Source organism: Glossina fuscipes, unplaced genomic scaffold, assembly GCF_014805625.2.
Source record: "Glossina fuscipes isolate IAEA_lab_2018 unplaced genomic scaffold, Yale_Gfus_2 287, whole genome shotgun sequence".
NCBI classification, from domain to species: domain Eukaryota; kingdom Metazoa; phylum Arthropoda; class Insecta; order Diptera; family Glossinidae; genus Glossina; species Glossina fuscipes.
This window is the reverse complement of record NW_023998630.1, coordinates 197,518-224,020: the sequence shown is the minus strand read 5'-3', so window position 1 is coordinate 224,020 and position 26,503 is coordinate 197,518. Positions and strand designations below refer to the sequence as shown.

Sequence of the window (26,503 nt, the reverse complement as noted above, 5' to 3'; positions counted from 1 at the left end):
GCATTTCTATCTTCACGTTACTTTTCTCTAATTAATACAAAGCATATTTGAATGTTTTAAACATGTAAACTGAAGGCAGAGATCAGTCGCAGTGACTGCACAATAGAGCAGATATACCAAAATACGGCGATCAGAACGAAAATGATGTTCGTCACGATTTTATGAACTTCCCGTTTCTGGCTCGAAGATCCGAAATAAATCAAACAAAATGTTCAGCTAGTCGGATATATTATCTAAGTTTTAAACGATATCGTATAGCTTTAGTGACGATAGCAAATGAACTTAAGTTTTTAAAAATGTACTGAGTAAGTGTAGTAATGAAACCTCACCACTACCGAACTAACAGAAAAACAAAACTTTCATGGCAACGTCAATCACCTGTTGACTGGGGAGACTTGTACGCAGAAAGAGAAATGAAAAAATCACATCTCATCTCTTATTTTATGATTTCTCTTATTTCGCTCTGCTTACTATATTATGGCCAGTGGTATGAAATATCTGGTAGAAGTGAAATTTCACCACTTATTTTAACAAGAGAGGGGGTAAACTACAAACTGATTTTAACTATAGTTTACCATAACTTTAAAAGACATACTAGACATGAAAAACCAAACTTTTACTTCTTTTAGTTGATAAATTGCAGCAAAGACAGGCAAACGTTAGTGAAGAAAAAATTAAAGAAAATAACGGCAAAAATATTATAAGAAGTATTATAAAATTAAATTAAATTCAAATACAAGAAAAATTAAAAAAAAAAAAACAGAATTGTTTAGAGCGAAATAGAAAAGAAAATAAATAAAAATTACGCACCATAAATGAAAATAAAAAAAATCCATAATAATAATAATAAATAAACAAACAAAAATAAATTGAACAACGAACTGTTTTGAGTTGTTAAACATGATATTAAGTATTTAATTAAGAAAACAGGCATTTTCTCTAATTAAAGAAAGAAAAGAAAAAAGCATTCCAAAAGTCCAAAATTTATAAATAAGCGAAGTTTAAAATGTTTCAAAAATGGTTAAAAATCAAATAACCAAGAAAACATTGCAGATGCCTTGGATAATCACCAGCTAGTGTTGAACATATATTGTGCATTCTTCTATCTACAGAATATATATTTACTTTTTTTATGAACATCATTGCGTATGAATAATATGTGAACAAATGAATATGACTGAGGTCTTTGTTAATTAAAAGCGTAACCTTCTCTAAAGGGGAAAAGCTTTGCTTTTTACTTATATACGCATACGACAGTTTATACACACGCATATACACACACATATACTGAACAACAATAAATGAAGATCTAAGTGGAAATGTGAGCTTCAAAACGACAACTGGAAGTCTTTTTATGTGTTTTCAAATAGTTTTTTTTAAGAAAAATTGTATAACAATTTATTGTTGTTGTAGAAGAAATGCAAAACTTTAATATGCCGGAAAATACTTTGTAATTAAAAATATAAATACGCACATATATATGTTGCTAGAATCTCTTAAAGGTAGGACCTATGATTATTCCATTTATTCCACGTACTCTAAAAAATGTTGAGCCACAAGAAATCTAAGAAAAGACGCAAATTTTTTTCTTATTCATTCACTTCGAAATCATAAACAACCACCTATCAAGGCGGTATATCAGAGTTCAATTGCTTGCAATAGACCATAATCTATTGCGACTGTTGTGCGGTAAACGCTATTTCCTCAAGCTTCGACCGCGCTCTATTTCTGTCTCTTCACTTAATTCCCCTTATCAAAAAGGTTCATTCAGATTATATTCGATGTCAAACGCTGGTCATGGTAAACCAACATGAACATGAACATGAAAGAACATGACGCGTTAGAGCGAAGACCACCTTATGGTCCAGAATTCCTTCTTTTCTTATGCCATTTTTTTCTCAAACCCCGCATATATTTCTTCTCTGAATATATGTTCAAAATTCCCCCAAATGTCACCATAAAAATCATCTTTCATCCAATCCGAATGTTTTGTATACATTGGAGTGAAAAAGGAAATGCTGACAACGTGTACTGGAATTTGTCTTCAGAATATTGCATTAAGTAAACACTTCATCGCCAACCCAACGAATAATTACAAGCTTGATTGCACAGTTCTTTGCAGCTCTCAAAATAATCGTAAAGGAATTTTATGTTTATGTTTTCTCTTGAATTGCTTTTTTAATACCTTCACATTTGGCAACAAAAAAAGTGGAAAACAAATTTTTAATAAAAACTAGGTAGATTTGATGTGCATAGTGTAGTATAAAAAGTATTTACGCACCGAGAGCCAAAACAATTGGAAAAAAAGTCATTTTTGGAAATTAGTCATAGATGTTAAAGGAACTTGTTAGTAGCATCTCTAGGCCAACAGTTTACATATAGTTATAAAATCTATTTTACATGCGTATAGTATACAGTACACATATGCAAACCCCAAAGGTACATTGACCATGTGGGTTTTAAGTAGACAAATGAGTAAAGCTTTATGCGCATCGTTTCCTAAAAAGATATTTGGAATATGGAAGACACTACCGTATGAATTTTTGGGCGCTCTAAATAACAGTATTTAAATATTATATTAAAAGATAAGTCTAAACGGAGTTGCCGCAATGCATTTTTTTGTCTTCAAATGTGGTATTCCTTTTTTTGTCGATTTCTGAACGGCCAACAGCAAATGAATAAAAATTAAAATATCAAACTGAGACGCTTACTGCCACGAGCATTCAAAGACAACTACTGCGTGTAAAGTTAGCAAAAACCAAAGTTGCTACGCCAGGAATCCAGAAAACACCAGTCGAGTTTTGAATGTTAACGTGCTTCGAAGACTTTGTATTCATTTCGTATTGATCATTAGTTATGGCAAATATTTTCCCATCGGAATGCTACAATGGGCTTAGCAATCTGGTTGCCTGTCTTTCTTGCCCTCAGTTTCTATTCCCTAACATTCTAAATATTGAATGAAAATCTGAATACTAACAAGCAACTGTACATTTTTGTATCTTTCACTTTATTTGTAGTACTCTCGCAGCTTCTAGCGAAAATACATTACGTGATCGAAAAAAAAGTTAAAAAATTAATTTAATTAAATCACTTTAAAAAATTTCCATTCAAATTGAAAAAGGACTAATAAAAGCATGAAGAGCATTTGATTATGGATTAACACAACGTAATTTAATGCACGTAAGTAATGTTAGATTCAAAGATTATTTAATTAACTTTATATTGAAATTATCTTATTCAGGTGTATTGCTTACTCTTTTTTTATTTTGTTCTTATAAATCCTTTTCCAAATGGTTGTTAATGAAATTTAGGTAAAGTTATTAATGAATTCTCAAGAGGCAATGCAGTTTGAAACATTATATATCTTCTACAGCAGATGTACATTTGGTATCTTTTCGCGAATAAAAGCGTTCTCCTGCAGGAACATATTTCTAAAAACCACTTTTCTAGTACATTCACGTAGAGACAAACACCTACAGACAAGGAAAAAAAGAACTTTTCATAAAAGTTAAACACAAACTAACATAAAACTTCTGCATTGGTATGGCGTTTATATATTTCATGTTATACTAAAACGCTTGAAAAAATGCGGTAGACTTTTTTTTTCAATAATAAACTCGAAAGGTAGTATGGCAGGGTATTTTATCGCTTACTACTTTACCCGTAGCCTGCATTAAGACTAACAAAATGAACGGCAAGATGATAGCATAAATTTTTTTACTCATTTTTTTAGTAAGAAATTGTATTTGTTCCATCATTTGTCGGGGAGTTTTACTTTGATTAAAAAAAAAAAGGAAAACACGGAACAATTTCTACTTTTTAAATAATTAATGAGAAAGAACAACAATTTCGAAAGTTATTAATTATTCAGATATGGCTGGTAATAGGCAGTAAAACACAAAGCAAAAGAAAGTAAGTAAGAAAGAAATCTACCTGCTATGAACTGGAATTGTATGGCTTACTTTGAATAAATATTATAGAGTAAGAAATAAATCGATATATGTTTTGAATTTTTATGTTAAGACGAAACCAATGACGGTAGACCGAGCAAGCAGGAAACTTTTTGACATTAAGCAGTTGCAGCTCTAGTTATTACCAGATAAGGCCAGGTATACCGTACCGTTATGTGAAGAAGGAACACTTTATACGACAAGACGTCTGGTCACCTAAAAATATTTCGTTACTTATTAGCAATTTTATATATGTGCTAGAAATGGTAGACCTTTACGTCATAAATTTATTATTGAAGATGAATTTGGTTGGCTAGCTAATGCCGTTATGCCAATCTTACTCTGTATTGAATATTATATATCCAAAAGCTTTCCCATCACTTTGACCAACCTAATCTGACCGATATAGTGCGGTCTTAATACATACTTTGCGACTTAAATCGAGCGAACATCATTGATCAACAAATAATAATTTCCATAAAACTGTGCTCTATTGGTCATGTTTCCGAATCAAATATGATAAAAAAGTATTAAATACTTTGCCGAATGCCGACAAGTGTTAATAAGCCAACACTGGTAATTGTCTGTTACAGTTGTGCAGATGAACAGACGAAGATGTTCAGGTGCATTTCAAATTGAAATTGCCCAAGCATTTATGCAGTTTATGGGGTTTTTGAAGCTTGTTTCTGCGATATTGGAAAATAAATTAAACTTTGATACGTTATAATATTAAGTATGCGATATAAATTGTGCCGATTTTTTTACAAGTATTATAGCATCGCCTATAGAGTATGCGCTCATATTATTATAGATTTATCTGGAGTAGTTTATGAGTAATGAAAAAAAAAAACAAATTTTTCATTCCTTTTGGAAAACAGAGGTGTTCTCAGTTTCTGTGGTACAGTGAGCGTGCCGTTCGATCGATTTAGCCCATTTTGAATACCAACAGGCATGCAAGAACTTCTAATATTTCTGCCAAATATGAAGTCGATGCAAATAACAAACGCTACGGAGAAACACAGACGACCGGACATGGCTAAATCATTTCAAAATTTCACGCTGACGAAGAATGTATGTACTTTATAGGGTCTCTAAAGCTTCTTTTGAGTGCTACATATCATATGAAAAAGAACAAAATAAGTTTACTCCCCATGATAACAGCAAAATAGCGAGTTAATTATTAATTAATATATTAATACTATTTATGGGTACGTTAAAAACTGATTTATAGTTCACTTATCAAACTAAATTTGACGAGGGTAACTTATTTAAGCCAGTTAAGCGAATAGACAAATGGAGGAAATCAATTTTATTCCTTACGATGATCAGAAATGTCATCAACATTGTGGTTCCGAAAAAAATGTAAATAAACCTCACTGCTGATCGAAATTTGGATTTGGATTTGGGCATTGTTTGGGCCTTGTCACTACTTGCGGAATAAAAATACATACATAGTTGTAAAGGAGACAAAACTCTTAGAACTTATTATGAAAACAACAAATTCAACGCATGCATGTGGGAGGCAGCTCATACTTGCTTATATGACTTCGTAAATACGAATTATGACCCTCCCGGTGAAAAGAAAGACATGTGATGTTTCCAGAGAACCTTTGCGCGTGCAAAAATAACTGTTGACTGCAATTTGTTTGGGCTGGAAATGTCATTTATCAACATGAAAATGTCAATGCAGGAGAACACTGGGAAAGTATGACAACTGACTTTTTGTGGCAAAAATTTAGTATTTCTGGATTGAATTTTTACAGAAATACGGAGACGCCATTTGATTAAACCAACATTTAAAATAAAAACAAAGAAAAATTCGTCTGGATATCTTTTACGTTTAGCTTTTATTACAAATTAAAAAACATTTATTTGATGACCCTATATGACTGCGTAAGAGTATCTTAGATTCTCGTTATTGGACGCTAGTAGTTTAAAATGGATGCGTGTCCACAGAAACAGTTGTATACGTGAACACAAAATTCACGAAAACCAACTATCTTTCGCCAATCATTTTTTGAATAAACATATTTGCATTTGAACCGAAGTATCCTCCAGTGGCTTAGTTTTTTGCTTCAATATTTACGGCAAATTGTTCATATCGGCCAACCTCCTAATTGTTTAGATATGCACTTCGGTCCGATGGAAGATATCTACATAAGATATCGGAAAAGCAATTAACACGACATTTTTGCTATTGGCTAGATAAAGGAGAAACAATATATTCTTTATTTATTTGTTTATTATTTTTCTTTTTGTGAAAAAACGCTTGCTTCTTAGAGGTCGGTAAAATGTATTTCAACTGGAGCATTATCCTTTGGTGACATGTTCCCCATCTTTCTCATTTTTTAACGCTATGTATTAAGGCGCCATTCTTTAAAGAAGGGAATATCTGCTCGGACAGACAAAAGATAGTAGAGATAAAAGTAGAAAATAAATTCTGCAGCGTTTTCGTCGACTTCTTCACCTGAAATCTATAGAGAACGTGGCGAAAACATCACTTTTTTTATGTCTTTTGACATATAGCGTCCAATTTTCGGGTCACTAAATGAGTATAATGCTATGGTTATTCGGTTTTACATTCAACGATAACGACTTGCTCCATAGTTTTTGTACCGCGGATATTTTATTGTTTTCCATAATTCTATATTGCGAATATTTTAGCGCGGTAACTTTAAGGGTAACGAAGTAACTGCGACTCTTGAAAAACCAGGTAGGATAAGGGTCGCATCTTATAAGGGATCGATTTAATTACTTTTACATACTAATTTACGACCAAATTGATCGTGAAAAACGAAATGTTATCAGAACTGCTAACAAATGAACCCACACCTAGTGCTGTTGACATTGCAAAATAACTAGAAAAATATAAGCAAATTAGTAACCGACCCGAAATCGTTCGAAAAATCAATGAAAGTGTCAATGATTTTCGTAAAAAAAATCATTCATGAGCAAAATTAATATATCAAATATGATGAAATAAATTTTCGGATAACGGAATTTTTAGTGGCGAGTCTAATGCAACGTTTTCGAATGATATATAAAAAGTATGGAGGAAACCTAATACAACGAAGGCAATTCAAAATTCATTAGCAGCTGTAAAACACGGCGGAGGGTGTGTAATGGTTCAGGGATGCATGTCTGCGGCTGGAGTAGGAAACCAGGCGTATGGAAGCATTGCCAAGATGCTAAAGGTGATCCAGTACATTAAAGTACATTAAACCACTTGTGAAATAGAGTGTACATGCAATTTTTTATGATATTTTTTGAGATTGAAGTATATTTTTTATTTATAAATTTATCTTAAAAAAAAAATTTATTTTTTAATTGTTTTCTATAATAGTTTTTGTTTTTTAAGAAATATATTTTTTGTTGATTTCATAAATGCAGGCTTTAATAAGAGAAATCTTAATTTTTTCTACTGTATGTAGACTTTAGTGGCCTACTATATATATTTACAGACGAATTTGTATTTTTACACGTACGTGGGAGTTCTTTTAACATTTGTATGTTTGTTTAGTTGTTTAAACTCGCTGTGTTTGTTATTTTTTTAATGTGAATTTAATTCTTTTCACTTTGATTCTTTAAAATAACGGCAGCTAGTGCGTCATTAAGCAAAAAAAGGGTAAAATAGAAATTTTTAATAACTTGAAAGTTCACCGTTTTTTATATTTCCAAATATGGGAACTTATATACCTTTAATGCTTCCTGCTCATGATATAGGTTTGAAAGCACGGTCTAAACTTTCAGTGCAGAGATCCAAACCATTTCTTTTTAAATCTTATTTAGTTCATAACATGTCAACTATTGCCAATAAACCAAACAATCAAATTGCAATATACTACGACAATTATACAAAAAAATGTACTTATGCACAAATCACGAAAATTTATTTTCTATCATTTCTTTGGTCCACAGTAACTTATTTATCAAGCCTCGGATAACTCGATCGTGATGCTTTTTCGTTACAGTAGCTTAGATTGTATTATTAATTCCGCCCACTCGTTTAGGCATCAAATAAGAGTTGGTTACAGTCATATCGTAAAGATTCATAAGATATAAATTATGTACCCGTCTACATGAGATATGTGCGGTTTTTGATTGCAAGATACGACGAAGACCGTACACTAATTAAGAAAAGAAAAGAAAATGAAAAGAAAGAAGAAAATTATGTAATTGCACAATGCTATGAAACATCGTTTCCAAATCAATTTTCTTTGAATAATTGCACAAACTAGACATGAAACCCATTAACAATGCCACACCACGCACTCTAAGCTGTTTTGCTGACTGTGATTACAAGTCGTCCTTGAACAGTGAACTTATGAAAATATTCGAGATTAAGATACTTTTTCCAGAAAGACAGACAGGCAAACAGGCTTGCTTAAAAAATGTGGACTTATGGACTGACATGGCGAAGTCTTGAACTTAGCCTGAAAGGAAACAATTTGAAAAAAGACTTTTCTAGACAAGATTTCTAGCCCCTTATGACCATTGCAGCTAGTTGGCAGCGAAACAAAATCTATTGATTCAATTGTTTAATTTCATTAAATGTACCTGTTTCCGCTATTTGATATCTTTGATTCGCACACGTTATAGGCTTTTGATAAATCCGTAACATCATAGCTTATATACTGGATACAATATGTTGAGCAAACCGGTCCTATTATGGTTGTTATAAGAGAACTAAGGTGAATATAACAACATCAAATAAAGTTATGCTATGTATACTTTTTGATTGTAAGCCCTTTTGACGTTGTCGACACGGCTTAGTCGATAGGCGGGATTAATTCATATTTTAGCTATAAAATCAAATAAAATTTTGGAATTTGGATTTAATCAAGAATATGATCAACTACATTTTTCGATATTTGTTATCGTAAGGTTTTATACAAAAAAAAAACAGCGCGATATGACGAACGCAAATGCTTTTGAGAACTATGCACTTTGTTTAACAAACTGGCACACAAGACTGTCCTTCAGTAATGCGTACAAAAAATGTACAAAACAGGACGATTTCTTTATATATTTTTAACATCTTTAAGTCATCTTCAACGGTTAAAAATATCTCAACTAAAATCAAATGTACCGCATTATCCCTCATCGACAACAAGGAAATTAACTTAATATATATATATATATATTTAAATATAAATTAAATGTTTTAAATCTTTTTTATATATATGTTTAACGATTTAATTTCTCTTCTTCCTTCTCTCTGTTCTTATCTATTTCTACGCGCGTTTAGGAATTCAACCTTTTGTACAACATAATTCCTTTACCACAAGCATACTGTTGGAAAAAATGTAATTAAAATTTTTACTATCAAGCCGTTTAGAACAAAACCACCTGACGAAGCTAAACAGTATCCAAAAAGTCATGTATTTAATTTCTCTAATTAAAGCGTTTTTAATAGTTTTAATATGCCTGAGTTTGGTCGGTAAGTAGAAAAATATTACGTTAACATCACTTTTTAAGAGAAAATTTAATCTGAGCTTATTAAAGAAATCATAAAATACATAATCAACAGCTTTATAAAGTAACGATATTTACGAGATATTTCTTTATGCTGAAGGCAAATAAAATATTATAGAGGACCACGGCCCACTATTGGATACACTACACCACTTCGCGTGAACACATTTATTTATAACGACTTTTTAAAGTAAGTAAGTTGGTTGAAAACGTAGTCCGATCTGAACCATCTTCAACAGCGTTCGTCCTTGAATCCAAGTCAGTGATGTACCAAATTCGACGAAACAGCTGTACTTGGAAGAAAAGACGAACACACGGACAGACAAGGTCAGTGTATTAAATGTGTATCTATCCCAAGTTCTTCTGGGTGTTGTATACGTCCGCACAAGCTTAATAAATCCAAAAAATGTAATAAAAAAGGGCAGAGAATTGTAAAGCGAATTGTAAAATTGATGATATGGACGTATTGAAGGTTCTTCCTTTAATAAATATTTGAACCGATTCTCACATCAATATATGTAGGTTGCAGGTTATAGACGCCGTATAGCACAAAATATCGAGAGGCAGATTTCATTTTCAACTTTTTTTAAAGGTTGTTTCGGCGTATTAGCTATTGTGCATAAAAGCATTTCAAAATATGTGAACAAACTTGAAGGGATAAAGGAGAAAAGACGGCTTTCTTAACATACTGTGGAAGGGTTTAGAGAAGTGCAAATATTACATCGCGTTTACCAATTTCCTAAAAAATCTTTCTATAATGTCTACATAATAGACTGCTGCGTAACTCGGTTTTCGATTATTGACGCCTTGTGTAGAGGTAGTTACACACTAAATGAAAGTGAAATAGCCTTCGCCGTAAACGCTACTGCGGTTTTAAAGTCAGGCCGTGGTGAAGTCCTTATCCTCTCCATTGCAACTTAAATTGATCTAAGTAGCTATTGTTGTATACTTTGGCAAGACTTCCGCGTATTAGCCGATTTCATAATTACGCTAGTCCGTACGGCTGCGTACATGCTCGACGTTATTCTCCATATCACTACCTGCATATTACAATTACGTTCCTTGGGGTCACATTGATTTAAAATGTCAGTTCACCGTAGAATATATGAAACTAATTTGGTTTATATCAGTTGGTATGTCGGTTTATATCCGCTTATATAGATTTTGCAAATACAATGCCAAAACGAACATACCTGTGCGTACGCGCATTTTTTAGAAAACAATGCAAAAGCTATTTTAGCTTAGTCGATTCCATAAAAGTCATAAAAACGCTTTTTGTTCGTAATAAAGTTCAAGTTAGATGTCAGCGTCAAAGCATAAACTATTCATTTATTTGTAGTAAAGAGGTAATTAATTTAATTGTTATTATCATACTTTTTTCATTGTTGAATATAACAAAGGAAAAAAGTATGCGAAAGTGCGATGTGGAAACCGTATCAATTTTAATTAAATATTAAAATTAATTATTGAGAAAATTACGGATTGAAAAGAATGCATTTTACAATGAACTTTTAACCATCCCTCACCATTTATGCTTAAAATATGTGCTAATCGAATACACGGCTTAATATGTTCTTAAAAGTTTTCTAATTTATTCTCTTATTGCATTACTAAGACTTTATAAAATTCTATTCTGAAATTCTAATAGACGTCCTTTTTCTGTGCCTTTGCCCTTTCGTGTAAGCTCTGTTTCTCATATTCTCAAACAAAAAGCATATACATCCAGAGTAAAGGAAGAACGTGCGGTAAATGGCTTCTGAAGCTCCGCTGCGAATACTTTGGTCTTCAAAATCTTCTTCTTTCTGGTTGATCTTTTTTCCTTAGGTTCAACCAATTTTTACTTGCTTTTGAAAAGAACAGTCTTTAATATTCACGTCTTATACTAAATTACATTATATTTGGAAGATAGAAAGGAAAGGCATCGCAATCTGCCAAAAAGCGTAAACATTTCCATTAAACCAATCGTGTTATTTCTTAAAAAACATTTATAATTCTGAAACAATAGTTTCAATGTATGTACAAATTAGGGCATAGATGTATAAATATGAAACCGGAATTTTGTATAGGAAAAGAATGCAGGCTTATTGTATGAAAATATTTTATTCAAAGTATTGACAACTCTCCGCAAACAAAGATTAATCGGGACGACTTGAGGCTGGTGAATTAGCGGCATGGATTAGCAGCTACCAATTGAGTACTTCGAACGTCTCGTGAATCGGTTTTAAAATATAAATGGATGGATAGATTGATTTTCTCCTTCCGTTTCTACCAGAATGCAGAATGTCATTTTCATGTTGTAGGAAATTGATCTCGCGATGGACGCGGATGGCAGGCTTCAGCCTGCCCGTATATTTTTGCATCCTGGAGTTGTCAAAATAAATCCAATTTTCATCCCGAGTAAGCGTACAATGCAAAATAGCTTACGTTTCTATCGTTCAAGGAAAAATGATTGTCTTTTTATGACAGAAAACTTAGCCATTTTAATGCTATTACAAACTATGCTATTATATGAAACTTGTATCAGTTTGAGTTGACAACTTTGTCAAGCTTGTGTCAAATGTCAATAAGAGAAAAAGGCGCGATTTGACCGTAGCTACACTGGCCAGCTTTCAGGTCTCAAATTTATATGCGTGTTATACGGTTTCGATCTCAACGTGTGGGTTGCTTGTAACTTAACTCGTTTCGTGATTTTTATGTTTTTCTTCAACTCCTTTTGTTATTAAATTCGTATCATGGATTTGTAATTTTTACGATAGCAAAGACTCGTTTGAATATTACAATTCAATTCTCTTGACTCGACACGCTTTGTCTTTCACAAATGTTCTGCTTATACGCTCTTTCATAACCAAGTTACCGGCTCCCAACCTCATTGTGACATTTTTTCATTGCATTAACTTCTCTTTCCGCGAAATGTTTTGAGAATTTTTGTTAATCTTGAAGCAAGTAAAGCGTCATGAATGTGTATTTCTTTTACCATTATTTAGAGTTAGGTTTCTTGGTAAGTCGACTAGTTCTCATCCGTTCGCAAAGTATCAAAAATAGGATTTAAACGATAGTCTCAAACTTGTTCTTAACAGTTTTGAGTTTGCTCTTATGAAAATTAATGCTTGAAGTTCGAATATCGACTGAATTGACGGCAAGTTTGATACATAAACATATCGGAACATGTGATAAAAATTTTAAATTGGAAAATTGTTCACTTATAAGCTGTTAGGAAAGTTTATAAACATAAGGTCTGTGGAATCAAACATATTCTGTATGTGCGCACTTTCCTTCTACGCTGCAAATATAGGAATATATCTTAAAAATGAAACATAAATTAAACATAACTTTTTCTTTGATTGCAAAAGTACTTTGTGTACGATTGAAAAAAACTATTTAAAAACATGATTTTAGGCCATAATATATTAAGACGAAATGTGTAAAACTATTTGCTTCTCTCTTACATTATATATCATATGTGCAGACAGGTATTCTTATTAATTGACAAGTAAATGGACACTGTACAATTCATAACGCTTGTGTAAAATTCTTGAGAATTTTAACTGGAGAATAGCGATAGGCGCTAAAAAAATTCGAAGTGAGCCGAATATAATTTGTTCTTCTTGCTAGTTGCAGTAAATTAAAAAAATAAACTTTATTAAAGCGGACAAAGAATCTATTTAGCCAATTTTAATTAAAGCTTAACACGCAATGCAGCAAAGACCGCATACCTAATGGCGAGTTAAAGAAGTTGCAAAACGTAAAACGAAAATAAAGTTTCATAAGCATAATTACTCATTCATTGCTTCAGTTCTAAAGAGAAGATAGCACGCTTTCATTGAAATTCGATTTCTATGCAAGTTTCCAAGTTAACAAAACAATAAAAGAAACATTCTAAAAAAATGGACTTTTAACCCGCAAAAACGATAGCGACTTAGCGCATCCTTAATGCAATGAACGTTACGTTAAAATCTTAATATTAAATTTGCAAACGTCTGAGTAAAGTCACCCGTGGTGCCTATAGAATAGAAGACAGTTATTGCGTTCCCCGTCAACGTAACTCTTAAATTGGGGCGAGCATCCGTGGGGATAATAACATCATGAGGATTCCTTCGAAATTTCGATTATATTAAAAATGTCTGTTTATTTCAACATTAAAAGAAAAACATTTTTGTGGGATTTTTAGACTTTTTTGTAAACCTGGTCCACCAAATTGCAATGACTTCATTAGTGATGTGTAGATTTGTGCATTTTAAAATGGCCAACAATAGACGGATAAACTGATGTATGTAATCCATCAGTTCCTTTTTAATGTTGTTTTTTTTTTCTACACTTTTAAATCGATATTATAACTCTACACTCATCGCTAAATGACATCATTAGTGTAGCAGCATGCTCGCCATGTTAGCAAATTTACTCTTCAATCCCATCGTTATGTGTTGAAAACATGCATACAAGTCGCGTCCTTCGAAATAGAAATAATTATAAAATTTCTCAATAAACTTCAAATTGATTAAATGCACACTGGAAATGCGGAAACGAACAACAACTTACGAATTACGATAATCTCAATCGACTACAATATGCTGGAGTCTTTTCTTGTTATAATGCCATCAAAAACAGCTAAACTCGCTGTTATCACACCGTGAAATGAGCAGTTGAGCATTTTAGAAAAGAAAAAAAGAAAAAAACAACAACACATCTTCAATTGCAGTCTGCGATGCTAGTTTTATATTACTCCTACAAGAATCATTTTTTTTGAAATTCATTGCAATCGCAACGGAAGCGGCAACTACCTGTTACTGCGTTCAAAGTAGAATATAAAAGTATTTTTTATTTACGCCTGACTACATATATGTCAATTGCAGCCATGTTTTTAGCAATTAGATAGAAATTTATTTCTATGAAACTTCTTAAAACATTACAAACAAAGCTAACATGAAAAAATCTAGCTATTTGTGTTTCTGCATTATCATTATCAACAGCAACATTATCATCACTGGACTCACTGGATCACTGACTGGGTTTTAGTAGATACTATTATACCATTAACTATATTTTACTACTTTTGGAGGAGGTTTTATTTCCTCCACCCACCGCGTTGTATTTTTGCTCCTCAAAAGTAAAAAAAAAAAAAAAAAATATTGCTGTTTTATTGAAATTCTCAGCGTATCAGATAAAATAGCTCAACAACGCTAACCGTAAAAGCATTGTTTGCCAGTCTCGGTATGCGCAACTGGGATAGACAGAGTACCATAACACGCCCGACTGGCCATGTAATAATAAAAATGTTAGATATCCCATAACCATGAAAAAGTTTTTACGTTTGCATTAGCAAATTCTCTATCTTATTGCTTTCACATTTTCTATTGCGTTTCTGCCTTTTTCTCCATTCTTTTTAGAATTTTGAAAGCTTCCCAGTTTTATTATGATTATTTCGTCTTATTTTTAGTTCTTGGGATTCTTTTTCTTTTTTGCTGATTAATATTTGCTTATTTTCTTTATGCATTTCTAATCATAAGACTATTTACAATGTGCACTCATAGGCACGAGTGTTGATTAAACTGAAAATCAAGTATGAGCAAGAAGATTAAGAACGTTCGTTCATAAGTACATTCTTAGGCCAAGCAAGAAATATGCTGAAAGTTCTTGGAAGATTTATGCAGCCTCACCAACAATTTAGTATTTTTACGCATATTAAACAATATTTTTAAATTCGGCTATCCATAAACTAATAAGCGAATTTTATGGTGTTTTCTTCCAGTTTGCTATGATTAATAATATTAAAGAGTAAAATAGAATTTTAACAAAAATAAACGTATTAGAGATAATATAAGAGGTTGCCGGATTGTAACAATAACATCGATTATAAGGGTTATCATTCTCATTATTCTCGTTGGCGCGAGTTGAGGAAAGTAATGACAACCTAGCGGTAAACGAAACTTTTCTATCTCCAAGAAATAACCCATTAAAAGATTTTTTAAAACGGATTAATATCATACTGTGATCAAGAAATATGAAGAGGCTATTTCAATTATTTGGTCTAGTGATTTTTTTTTCTAAGGTCGCAGTGCAATAACTGGGACCTGTCAAAGTCTTCAGTATCTGGTGAAATGCGACTTTCTTTAAAAAAGCATTTATCGATTCGGTTCGATCTCTTCAATTGCACTATAACGGAGCAACTTTGAGGAGTAGTGTTGAAGAATGAGTTTAATGAGCAGACAGAAGTCACACGAAACTAAACCAGACTATATATGAGTTGCATTTTTTGAGAAAAGGTCTGCAAGAATCAATGCGGTGAGAGAGAAGCGGCCAAGAGTATATCATTCCATAGTGCGGTATAATCGCTCTAGGAAAGCGTCGTATAACACTTGCGTAATAACCTCTATTAAGTATTGTCTAGCTGGCATTTTCTGATGGTAACTCACATATAATTTAGATCGTTTGCTAGGTCACTAAATGTATACGAAGCATAAAAATGTGGCAAAATGCCTCACATAAAATGAATCGTTCTATATCCGGGTATAGATTTCAGTTAGCGAATCTGGATCCCTCCTTGGATTCATAAAAAGACGATTTTAAGAATTTAGTAATTCCTGCGCTACTAAGGCCTTTTATATGTCTTTAATTAAACCAATGGTTATTCCTAGTTATAGACGCCTTGTTAGCCGGCTTGAATCTGTTTTACGTCACCTTATATTATTTGCTTTGCGTGGTTTAGGGTAAGATGCTGCCTTGTTTCTTCGACAGTTTGAAAACAGCTTAAAATTCATTGTTTTACCTGAGCTAGAAAAAAGACGTGAAATTTTGGATTTTATTTTGACTAATAAAGGCTAACATTCATTCGTCTCTTTTGCCTCAAGACATTTTATGCTTTTGAAGCTACCTCAATGCCGAACTAACCGCCCGTTAGTTCCGTTTCGGTTAACATACAAAATGTTGATCGAGTTCTACCACTTAGTTGATTTCTGGGCTAAGTGCATTAGTATGCTAAAAGCGTTATATTACGTAACTAACTGCCTAATTTATCGTACTTCGCTCCAAAATAAAGGGTAAACACTGTCATAACAATCTTTCCAGACTTATTCCATGCGGAATGTCCAGCTATGTAAGTTGGTTTCGCTTTCTTTTATTGATATGAATATGTACGAAAAGGTGTGTGATTATGTATTTAAATACGTTATAAAACCAATTTTTATGGTATTTGCAAAAGTAACGTAGAGTGATTGTTCACGCATATGCCGGTTATAAATTGTTCTGGCTTTTACAGCATTTATTATAATTAACTATAAGAATACACATCATACACATTAGGAATACGCATATACGTCTATATCCCAAAAAAAAAAAAATAAATAAATAAAATATGGAATCATTTAGTCCTCTTATCGAATTAATCTCTTTGTCTTACTCTGTGTGAAAATAAATATTTAAAAATGCGAGGATATTTATGGTCTGGGATAGGTAGACTTAAGTGCAATTCGCTAATACTTTAACCCTAAAAATAGTCTACGCAAAATTTTGTCCACTTCTTTGTAACTTCCTTTATATAGAAACAAGGATAGGTATATTAGGCATATCAGTAAGTGTAAGAATGTTTGTTGCTGTTAGAGATTATAGGTAATTTGCAATTCAGCTATTTTTTAGTTTACAACCAACTATTCGCGTAGAAAGAAAATCCGCAGCGGACTGTTAATAAATAAGTATTCAAATTTGTTAAATAAATAAATAATTATTCTCGGTCGAAATAAATAATGTATTGATGTAGCTAGCTGTTTTTTATGCCCTATGCATTTATCACCGCTCTTCCCCCAAAATTTTAGTTCGGCGCACAGCGTTTTGTATGAAATTCATTCTTTTCATAATCGTCAAAGTAGATTTTACAAATGAATAGATCGATCTGTAGATTTGTCAAGAATTAGCAATTTTGTCAACGTTACATGCCCACAGCATGTTAACAACATAATGTTGCACTCGTACTACATTCGTTTTATGTTAAACTTCGATACAATATTATATCTCTTAAATAGTGATCAGACATTTCAATTTTTAAACACAAAACGCTTTAGTTTCAAAATATATTTATACAAAACGTTTTGCTGTAAGCTGAATGTAATTTCTTTCCTGTTTTTCTTCATAAAACGCATTAACTTTTATTCATTTATATCCACTATCGCGGGTTAAATACACCTTATTTGTTTATATTTTGCTTAAAATCCTTTTTGTTGCTCTAAATGGAAAATATACATAGTTCGTCTATTCTAACCAATGCGATGTAAGAGGAACATAAAGCAAGTTTTTAATGCGAAGCCGTCTCTTGTTGGTCTAATCTGAAATCTAAAAGGACCAGTGCCAGAGTAGGAACTGGTCTTCTGACAGTTCTTTGCTAACGGAACTATTAAGGAGAACAGTGTTAGTGCAGAGTTAAAATATAACCAGAGAGCAGAAATGTTTTACGTTATTCTTGAATTTAATTAAAAACAACTAACTAACTATCAGCCACTAGTCGAAATTTGAGAGCTGTCTGAAATACTTCTGACTTGTTTTGGTATTAAAAATTACCCATTACTTACCTCTTATAGCCACATAAAATAGATTGTTTAAACCTTTGTACGGCAGTTTAAAACCAAACGTATTTATCTGTAAAAATGGGTATCCAACGTTCGCCGTATAATGATTTTTTAGTTGTTACATTAGTATTGAAAAAAAAAAAAAAAAAATACGGATGTAAGCTTTTAACCGCTTTTAGTTGTTTATTTTTATATGTGACGTTAATCTCTCAAGGCCCTTTCAAATATGCCCGACTTGTTTTAGGGGATTTATGCAAAATAAAGCAGAGAATAGTAATGGAAAAAGCTTCAACGTACAGGGAAGATGTTCTTTTTTTTCATTTTACTCGTTCACATATATTACAACCTTCAACAGTTTTTATGTTAAGCTAGTGTTAAGCCGTAAAGCAAAGAGAAACACACATTGTAAACTAAGTGGACATTAATAAGTTTTTTTGTTACGTGAAAAATTCTGATAATGTGAAGTAAAATATAATTCAATTTTTTTTCTATTTTTTGAATCTATTATATATATATGTATTTTCTGTATGTGACCCGCTCTCTTTGAAAGTTGAGCAAATCCATTTTTAAGAAAATGTTTGCTATGAATTTTTTCATTAAAAAAATTCTTTACGATTTTATCAATATATTAGGTGTAATTGGTAAAATTCAAATTTGGTTAAAAGATACTTGCTAAAAAATTGAGTAGTCGATATAAGCATCATCCATGATCCTTTGCCCTTTATCCTTTGTGTTGCGGGAAATCCCACGATAGAAATTTCGTGATTCCGAGGTGAAACATTTTCGGGTATTTTCAACTATGCAGAGCTACTGATCTGGCAAATCTTTCTGCATCGATATGAATTAGTGCCAATCAGAAATAGACATTTTTGGAGAATAATCCACATTCAGAAGAAGCTTCCAAACCCAGTTGAAGATCACTTCGTGTGTCGCGTGTGCTGGAAACGGGCGAGCACATGCGAATTTCGTTACTTTCAAGACAAATATTTCTTGTGCTAAATCTCTCAAACCACTTTCTAACTGTTTCATAACTTACGGCATTTTCACTCTAAAGCAACTTAGTCATATTCTTAGCTTCAGCTGCACTTTTGGCCCGTTTAAACAGGTTAAAAAAAGAAAAAATGCATTGCCATACGTGAAATACGTCTTTTTACACTCTGATGTGCATTGAACGATCACTCATAAACAGACGAAACTTATACCTAATAACTGCTAACGTCTATGTTAACCCTCCCCAAAATTTTGGAAAAATTGAGGTCAGCCACGTTTTGTGAAGCATCCAAATTCAGCAGAAGAAATTTATTTATACTGTTCATACATGAGAGTTTTTATATATAAAAGTTTTTAGGGACGACGAAATGGTAAAACTGCAATAAAATTAGAGTTTTCTGAGAGCTTCTAACATATATGAAAAACCTGGAGCGGCCTTTTGTCTCTGCACGATACTTGATAGCAATAATAATATAGGTTGTTGGCTTACTGGCGATAATATAATATTTCCAAGATTTTTTTTTTTAGTGTGCTTCCTGCAATTTCTCAATATTTATAGTTAGTATATTATTCTTTTATTGTCTGTTTCGTGGTAGGTCATAACGCGCGGTAAGAAAGGGACCTCAAAAAGGGTCAGGTATTTTCACTTTGGTAAAATATCGTGCTTGTATTTGTGTCCAGCTTCTTCTTGTCCCGCTTTTTATAACACCGATCGGTTCGCAAGCTGCATTTGAATCGATTTAAGCTTTTTTGTTCCTTTCTCTGCTTGTGTGTCCATTCCTATGCCGATGTATCTGTAATATTTGTCTATGCATTTTATAGTTTTTTGGCGTAAAAATGAGCACCACCACAAATGAAGTAGATCTGATAACTTTTACGACTACAATTTATAAAGCGTCTGTCTTATCTTAAAAAAGCCGCTATACGAAAAATATGTGAAATTTTCAAAGCAAATAAACACCAGAAGTCAACGAATTATAGGTACACTAAATAAATTGAAAATTTAAGCCGCAAAGACAAATTTTTTAAACTCTACCGTTTTTTGGAGCAAAGATTCCAACTGTACTCAATTTTTTAACTTCGCGAAGAAAACAACTACAGATAGTTAGTTTTTGAACAAGAAAGAATACGGAAACCCTTGCTTGTGAGGGGTCTCAAAAAGACTAAGTTTTCCCATGGTAGCAAGGTACGGTTTTCGGCATTTTACAACGAAGAAATGCGAAGAATAGTGTTAGGCGAATCGATATAGAGCACGTAACATTCCGTCTTTCTTGTTTATGACATTGTTACTTGTTGCTGTGACGCCAACAAACCCTTACAATAATAAAATATTCTGTTACACAGACCAAACCGACGACAATTTATTTTTAGTAAAAATTTTCAATTCTTACTTCTTCTTCTTTTAATCAACAAGTCAATAACCGAAAGTTCGCTGAGATGTGCAAAGTTGTGAATTTTTGCTTAACAAATTTATTAGTTAATTTCAAGTCTGCCAATGTTCTGCGAGCTTACCAACTTTTTTACGTTGTAAATATAACTTACTAGAGTTACCATCAATCTTAAAAATACTATTAATCTCTACAACTGCAACGATTTAGATATAAATTGACCTATTCTCTCTAATGCGTAAAAGTTTTTTGTGGCACTATTGCTTATATTTCTTCTAAGTTAAAGCGTATTGCTGTGGATTACGTATTGTGCGCTATGTTTACAGTTTTCACAGACGGATGCGTATTTCTGAACACGTGAAGCGTTTCCTAGAATGTTTTAAGAATTTTATTTTATATTCTAAGTTCCTACTTTTCTTTAGACGGATACATTTCCAGTTTGTCATTTCAAGTTTGTTTTGAGTTTTGTTTCAGTCATTTTGCTAAAAATTGGCAGCATCTATTGGACAGCCTTGTTTGACTGTAGTTGGTTTACGTGATTTAACCATTTACGCACTATAGCATTTTTTAAATCCGATTTTAAATCCAACTATTGGGAAGAATTGTTTGTTGGCTTTTTTTAGGTAATGGTTTTTTTTTTTTTTTTGTTGGGAGGAAGTGGAGAGGAAAATGCGCATGCTTGGAACTGGTCAGATCATTGTATGTTCTACACTATTGCCAAGATACGCAAATGAGAATTGGTCAACAAAAAGGCTATTCGATGCTGAAAATTATACCACACTCAACTAAACTCGATTATAATCTCGATTCTTATATATTTTTTAAGTAATTTATTAAGCATTTATTTACTTGCAGAAAAAAAAAACTTATTTTTTAATTTTTTTTAATTTTTAATTTCGTTATCTTTCAGTAATAAAATTTTATATAAACGAAATTATTTCGAGAAACCATTTTACGTTTAAGAAAGATATATAATATAAACCAAACCTCCGAAAAAGCCTGGTAAATGTTTACTGCTGATTTAAGCGAAAAAGTTGTCTTACATTGTGCTTGTATTAGAACTTTTTTTTCACTCTATATGTACGTTCGTATATATACATTTGTGTAAATATGTAAGCACACATACACGCCGTTATATACATATATATATATATATATATATATTTCATTTCTCTAGCTTAAACTTTGCTTGGAACATTTGAATGGTAGCAATTTATTTTACAGCTTGATAAGCATTTATATTTAACAAGCAATCTCTCAGCTATTTACTCTCTCTTTTCCTATCTCTTTCTTGCTATATCTATTGCTCCGTCTCTCTATCTTCCTATATTTTAATTGAAACTAAACACTACATTAGTTATACAGAGAGGAAGACATAAATGATGTAGTAACACATTTAACCTAATGCCTAAAACTATGTAGGGAATCGACTTACTGTGATGGTATTAGGTTTGTATGTGGCTTTTGTTTAACTAACACGCAAACACTTTAAAATAAATGGTTTTGTAACAATGATAAATGGTAGTTTGCAGGTGTATAGAAATGGTAGGAGTTACTGCGAATAGAAGCATAAATACAATTTCAAGCTTTTTCTGGTAGAAAAAGTTAATTTATAAAATTTTTTCGCTTTTTTTACCAAACTTTTCAGTGGAACTGTATTTTCAGTTTTCCTGTCGATTCATTTATCAAAATTGTAAAAGAAAGTTAGCAACAAAATGTTGGTTTAAGGCAAAATTATTTTGGTAGAAAAGAATTCATATGAAAATCTTGAAATTTTTGCAACGAAATTCGAATCATTTGTTTAAAATATTGGCTAAGTGATTGGCTTAAGGGCAAAACCTCTATCTTGTGAATATTTTTTATATCCATCACTTCGAAGGATTGAACTCTCTTATTTTAGATAGAAAATAATGATCTGGAGGAGCGCCATCAACGAGGTTTTACAATATAATGGTGTTTTTACTAGAGCTTGTTGTATCACTATTTGGTTTTCAAAAGCTTACAAACAAATATTTTCAGCAGCCCAACAATCATAAACATGCAAACAAATTTATTTAATTTATTTCAATAAATACGAGAAAAAGATTCCTAACTATGTGCTCTCAAGCTAGCTTGGAAATGCAAAGAAAAAAGCTAAGATTCAATATTAAAGACATAAACATACGCAAAGCGCCAATGTTAACTAAATGAAATAAAAGCACATTGTAACATAGCGGAATGTCAATGTCTACAATAAAAGCAACCCTATCACGTAAATCTTCAAACTTACGCGGAATTCTAGCTGAACCCTGGTTTGACCAAAATGAAGCATATTTAAATACGACGCGTATCCGTGCATACGCGATGAAAAATGTACCAAGGATTGTAGAAGTAGATCACACGTAATCGTAAGGTATTGTCAAAATGGATATCAACTTTGGGACAAATGGGCATGGAATATAGCTTAGGGTGTAAGATTCAATAAAACATAATTCCGACTTAAAGAGGTTAAGGAGTCTACCATTACCAATAATTTGATTGAAAAATGAGAATGAAGTGCAACGCCATGATTCTGATCATACGAGAGAGCTAGCTAAGGAAAGAAGCCCAAGTTACGTAGCCGCGAATAAAAATGAAGTAACGACCAACATGAAGCCTCAACTTAGACGTAGCGAGTTAATACATCAGAACACAAAATGGCGTTTATTAAGTCCTGCCCATATTTGACGTAACCACTAGAGGTGTTGCTGGGAAGTTTACAAATATTGAAAAGTGTATTGCTGGCACACAAAGGCTGAGAGTGATTGAAGATTTATTCTGATTACAACCGGTATAAGTGGCACCTGTAAAATTGCAACTGAAGCAAAAATTCTCAAGCCTAAATGGGTTCTCGTGTGAGAGTGCTATGTAGTCGCTACTCTATAATATTCAGTACGAGGAGGGATATTCATTGCTGCCGCTTATATAGGACGGAATCAATGACATTAAAGAGAAAAATATTTAAAACTGATGTGTGCTAGGCGTTGCACAGAAATGCTTATACACTTTTAGCTGCAGATAACGCATCGGACTCAATCGATAGAAAATCAAGAAGTCTACGATCGTTCAATTTCTTGAAATGAACCAGATTACATTGCTTTGAGCAATACGGCTTCCGAAAGTTCGTGAAGACGTTGCATACTACAAGATATTCATTCATCGCTCCAAATGAGTACACAGTGACCATATATGATAAAAATGCGAAATGAATAACTATAGTTAAAAACGCAGAAAAGAAACGGGTAAACATACCGTTAAAAAGCACCACTGTGTTAGGGATAATGTGACATGTTTTTATTTAATTATTTATTTTAACTCTACTCATACGTGAAACTCAACTAAACAAATAACAGTCGAGTTCAATTGGCAGTTAAAGCAAAACTTATATTAATTAATAATAAAATTTAGTATAAGTGCAATAAAACAAATTAGAAGGAAAAAAAAAGAAAAAAAGCATGTAAAGATCGCAAACATGCATAAGCCTGGCAACCGATAATACTTAACAACAATCCATTTTCGAATCGTAACGACTTTTAAGGACAAAAGCTAGTTTAACTACGACGTAGGTAAATCGCGCGTATGAAGCAATGTTGCTTTAATGGGCTTTAAAGAGTCCGATAACGAGAATAAGTGATAGACGTCATTTAGGTTCTTGCAAACAACTCTAAGCTGGTTAAACAGCCCATAATTATATTTACATTGACTAAGCTTAATCAAGATAAAGTGCCTACAGAAGCGGTTAGGAACATTACAGATTATCTCACCAAGTAAAGCAGGCGAGTCAATAGTACCATTTATTACTTTGATTAAGAAGGACACCCCAAGAACAAATCTAGTTTTCTCAAGAGGCGGTAAGGATAATAGAAGCAACCAGTTTTCATACTGGGGAAGAGAAGCAATTCCTAAGGGCAAACAGCAAGAATTGCTTTTGAACAGATTCAATTGAATCTACATGCACCTATATGAAGAAGACCACACAACAGAGGCATACTCAAGTATTGGTCTAATCAAACACATGTACAGCCTTTGAGAAAGAAAGCTTCTTACATATATTTAGATTTAGATTCATAAGATTCATTCATTATTCAAGTCAATTTGAAGCTGATTTGGTTGCGATTCTACGGAGAAAGAAGAAAACAGTTTCACATCATGAGCTTACATTAAGATCTGGCTGGAATTAGTCACCAATGGGGGATCATTAATGTATAAATTAAATAAAATGGGTCTTAAGTGGCTGCCTTGAGGCACGTCAGACGTCACGGGTAATTCATCCGAGTTGATGAAGTTAAACAAAACACTAAATGATCTACCATGCAGATAAGAGCTTATCCATTCCACTATATAGAAAGGGAAGCCAGAGGCTTGGAGTTTAAAGATAAGTAATTTATGGTTAATCAAATCAAATGCCTTGCTTAAATCAGTATATATTATATCAGTGCGAGATTGGTGAACGTAGATCTTCCTTTTCGAAAGCTATGTTGGAGCGGAGAAATATACGATTTGATGGCAAAGGCCAAATGTTGAGTCACAATTTGCTCGAACAGTTTGCGCAAGACACTCAACTTAGCATTGCCTCTGTAGTTCTCTACAAGTTGTCTACTTCCACTTTTGTGAATAGGAATAAGGAAACAAGCCTTCCAACACAAACGGAAAGCACCTAAATTCAAGGACAGATTAAAAATCTTTGAGATCACACCACATAACTCGACAGCGCAAGATTTAAGTACACATGATGGAATTCCATCAGGTCCAGGCGCACAACTGTATTTTAGAGAACTCAACCCTTTAAAAACGTCGTCTTCCGAAATTACCAAGTTAGGAATTGAGACGGAGTTATTTATAGGATATGGGTAGTTTGCTGATAAAACGAAATTAGCAATCGAAAAGTTTCGTCGGAAATACTCAGCAAACAGATTTGAGATTTCAAAATCATCCGAGGAATCAGAGCCATTAAAAGAAACATGCGAGGGATATGTGGAAATTTTTCTTTTAGAGTTAACAAATTTAAAAAAGTATTTCGGATTAGTAAACAGAGAGGATTTAATGAACTGAAGGTATCTGCAGTAATAATGGTGGTTGAAGGAGTTAAATCTATGCCTCGCTACCGAGTAAGCGAAACAGTCGAGCGCAGAGCCACTTTTCAAATATTTTTTGAATAGCGAGTTTTTTTTATACTTGCAACATTTAATTGCCTTATTAAACCAAGGGGGAACACCTGCTTCGAGGTCGGCACTGCTTGATCGGAACAGATGCAGCAATAGCTAGATTTAATGTATTGTAGAACGATGACAATAAGCTTTCAATACTTCCGGTTGAGAAATCAAGCCTCATATATAAAAGACGATGTTTTAGCAATACAGTATTGATTTTTTGAAAATCATAACATTTATTTAAAAAAGTTTGATTTGGCACATTAAGGCAATTCAACGAACCATCATTCTTATGATGAAAGGAAATGCACATTGATGGATGATTTGAACCAAATTATGATCAAAGAATTCATTAAAGAACACAACATCCCTATCAGACGTTGAAGTAGGAATCAAACAGCCAGAATTATCACTGTTACACCAAGTGACTTGAGGCAAGTTGAAGTCACCCAATGCAACGACCAAATCGGTGGGTCTAGACCGCTTGGCCACTTCACAAATGAGGGCAGCGTGTTTCTTGTAAATGGAGATATCAGAATTTGGGGGCATGTTATAAATAGCTGTTTATGAGGCATTTTCGCACTAACGGCGATAAATTCAACGTCAGGGGACTGACGCAGATATGAAGAAGAACTGGTGGTAAAAGGGTGCATTCAACCAAATTTCAAGTTGTCGATATATTTATGAAGCTTTAGACGTTAACACTTGAAGTACACTTAGAGAAAATTTTAATATTCGTCGATTGAGAGCAGATGTTGCAATCAACGCACGCTTTGTCTCTCCATTCACAATTTTTCTCATTCCGAAAACGTTGTGTTGCGTTCTTACGTTAAATAAAATTAAATAAAAGCAAATAACATAAAAACATTGAAAACTCTTCAAAATATTATTATTTTCTTAGTCGATAATAACATTTCGCATCTTAAGTGAACTATCGTATTTAATGCTTATGTAATCGTCAATTGCAATTTTCCCACAAG

The 26,503-nt window shown here is 32.8% G+C and overlaps 1 protein-coding gene across 2 annotated transcripts in view; it reads left to right on the top strand.

Annotated features, from left to right (window-relative positions):
* The first annotated feature begins 973 nt into the window (after positions 1 to 973).
* LOC119642934 overlaps positions 974 to 26,503 on the top strand; it is a 50,978-nt gene continuing 25,448 nt past the window's right edge. Inside the window, exons 1-3 of one of the 2 annotated variants that reach the window (XM_038042251.1) lie at positions 974 to 1,502; positions 3,018 to 3,180; positions 9,199 to 9,390. In XM_038042251.1, coding sequence (XP_037898179.1) covers positions 9,330 to 9,390 — 61 coding nt within the window. In that variant the 5' untranslated portion in view covers positions 974 to 1,502; positions 3,018 to 3,180; positions 9,199 to 9,329. The remainder of the gene's footprint in view (positions 1,503 to 3,017; positions 3,181 to 9,198; positions 9,391 to 26,503) is intronic. The other variant, XM_038042252.1, reaches the window with a different exon arrangement.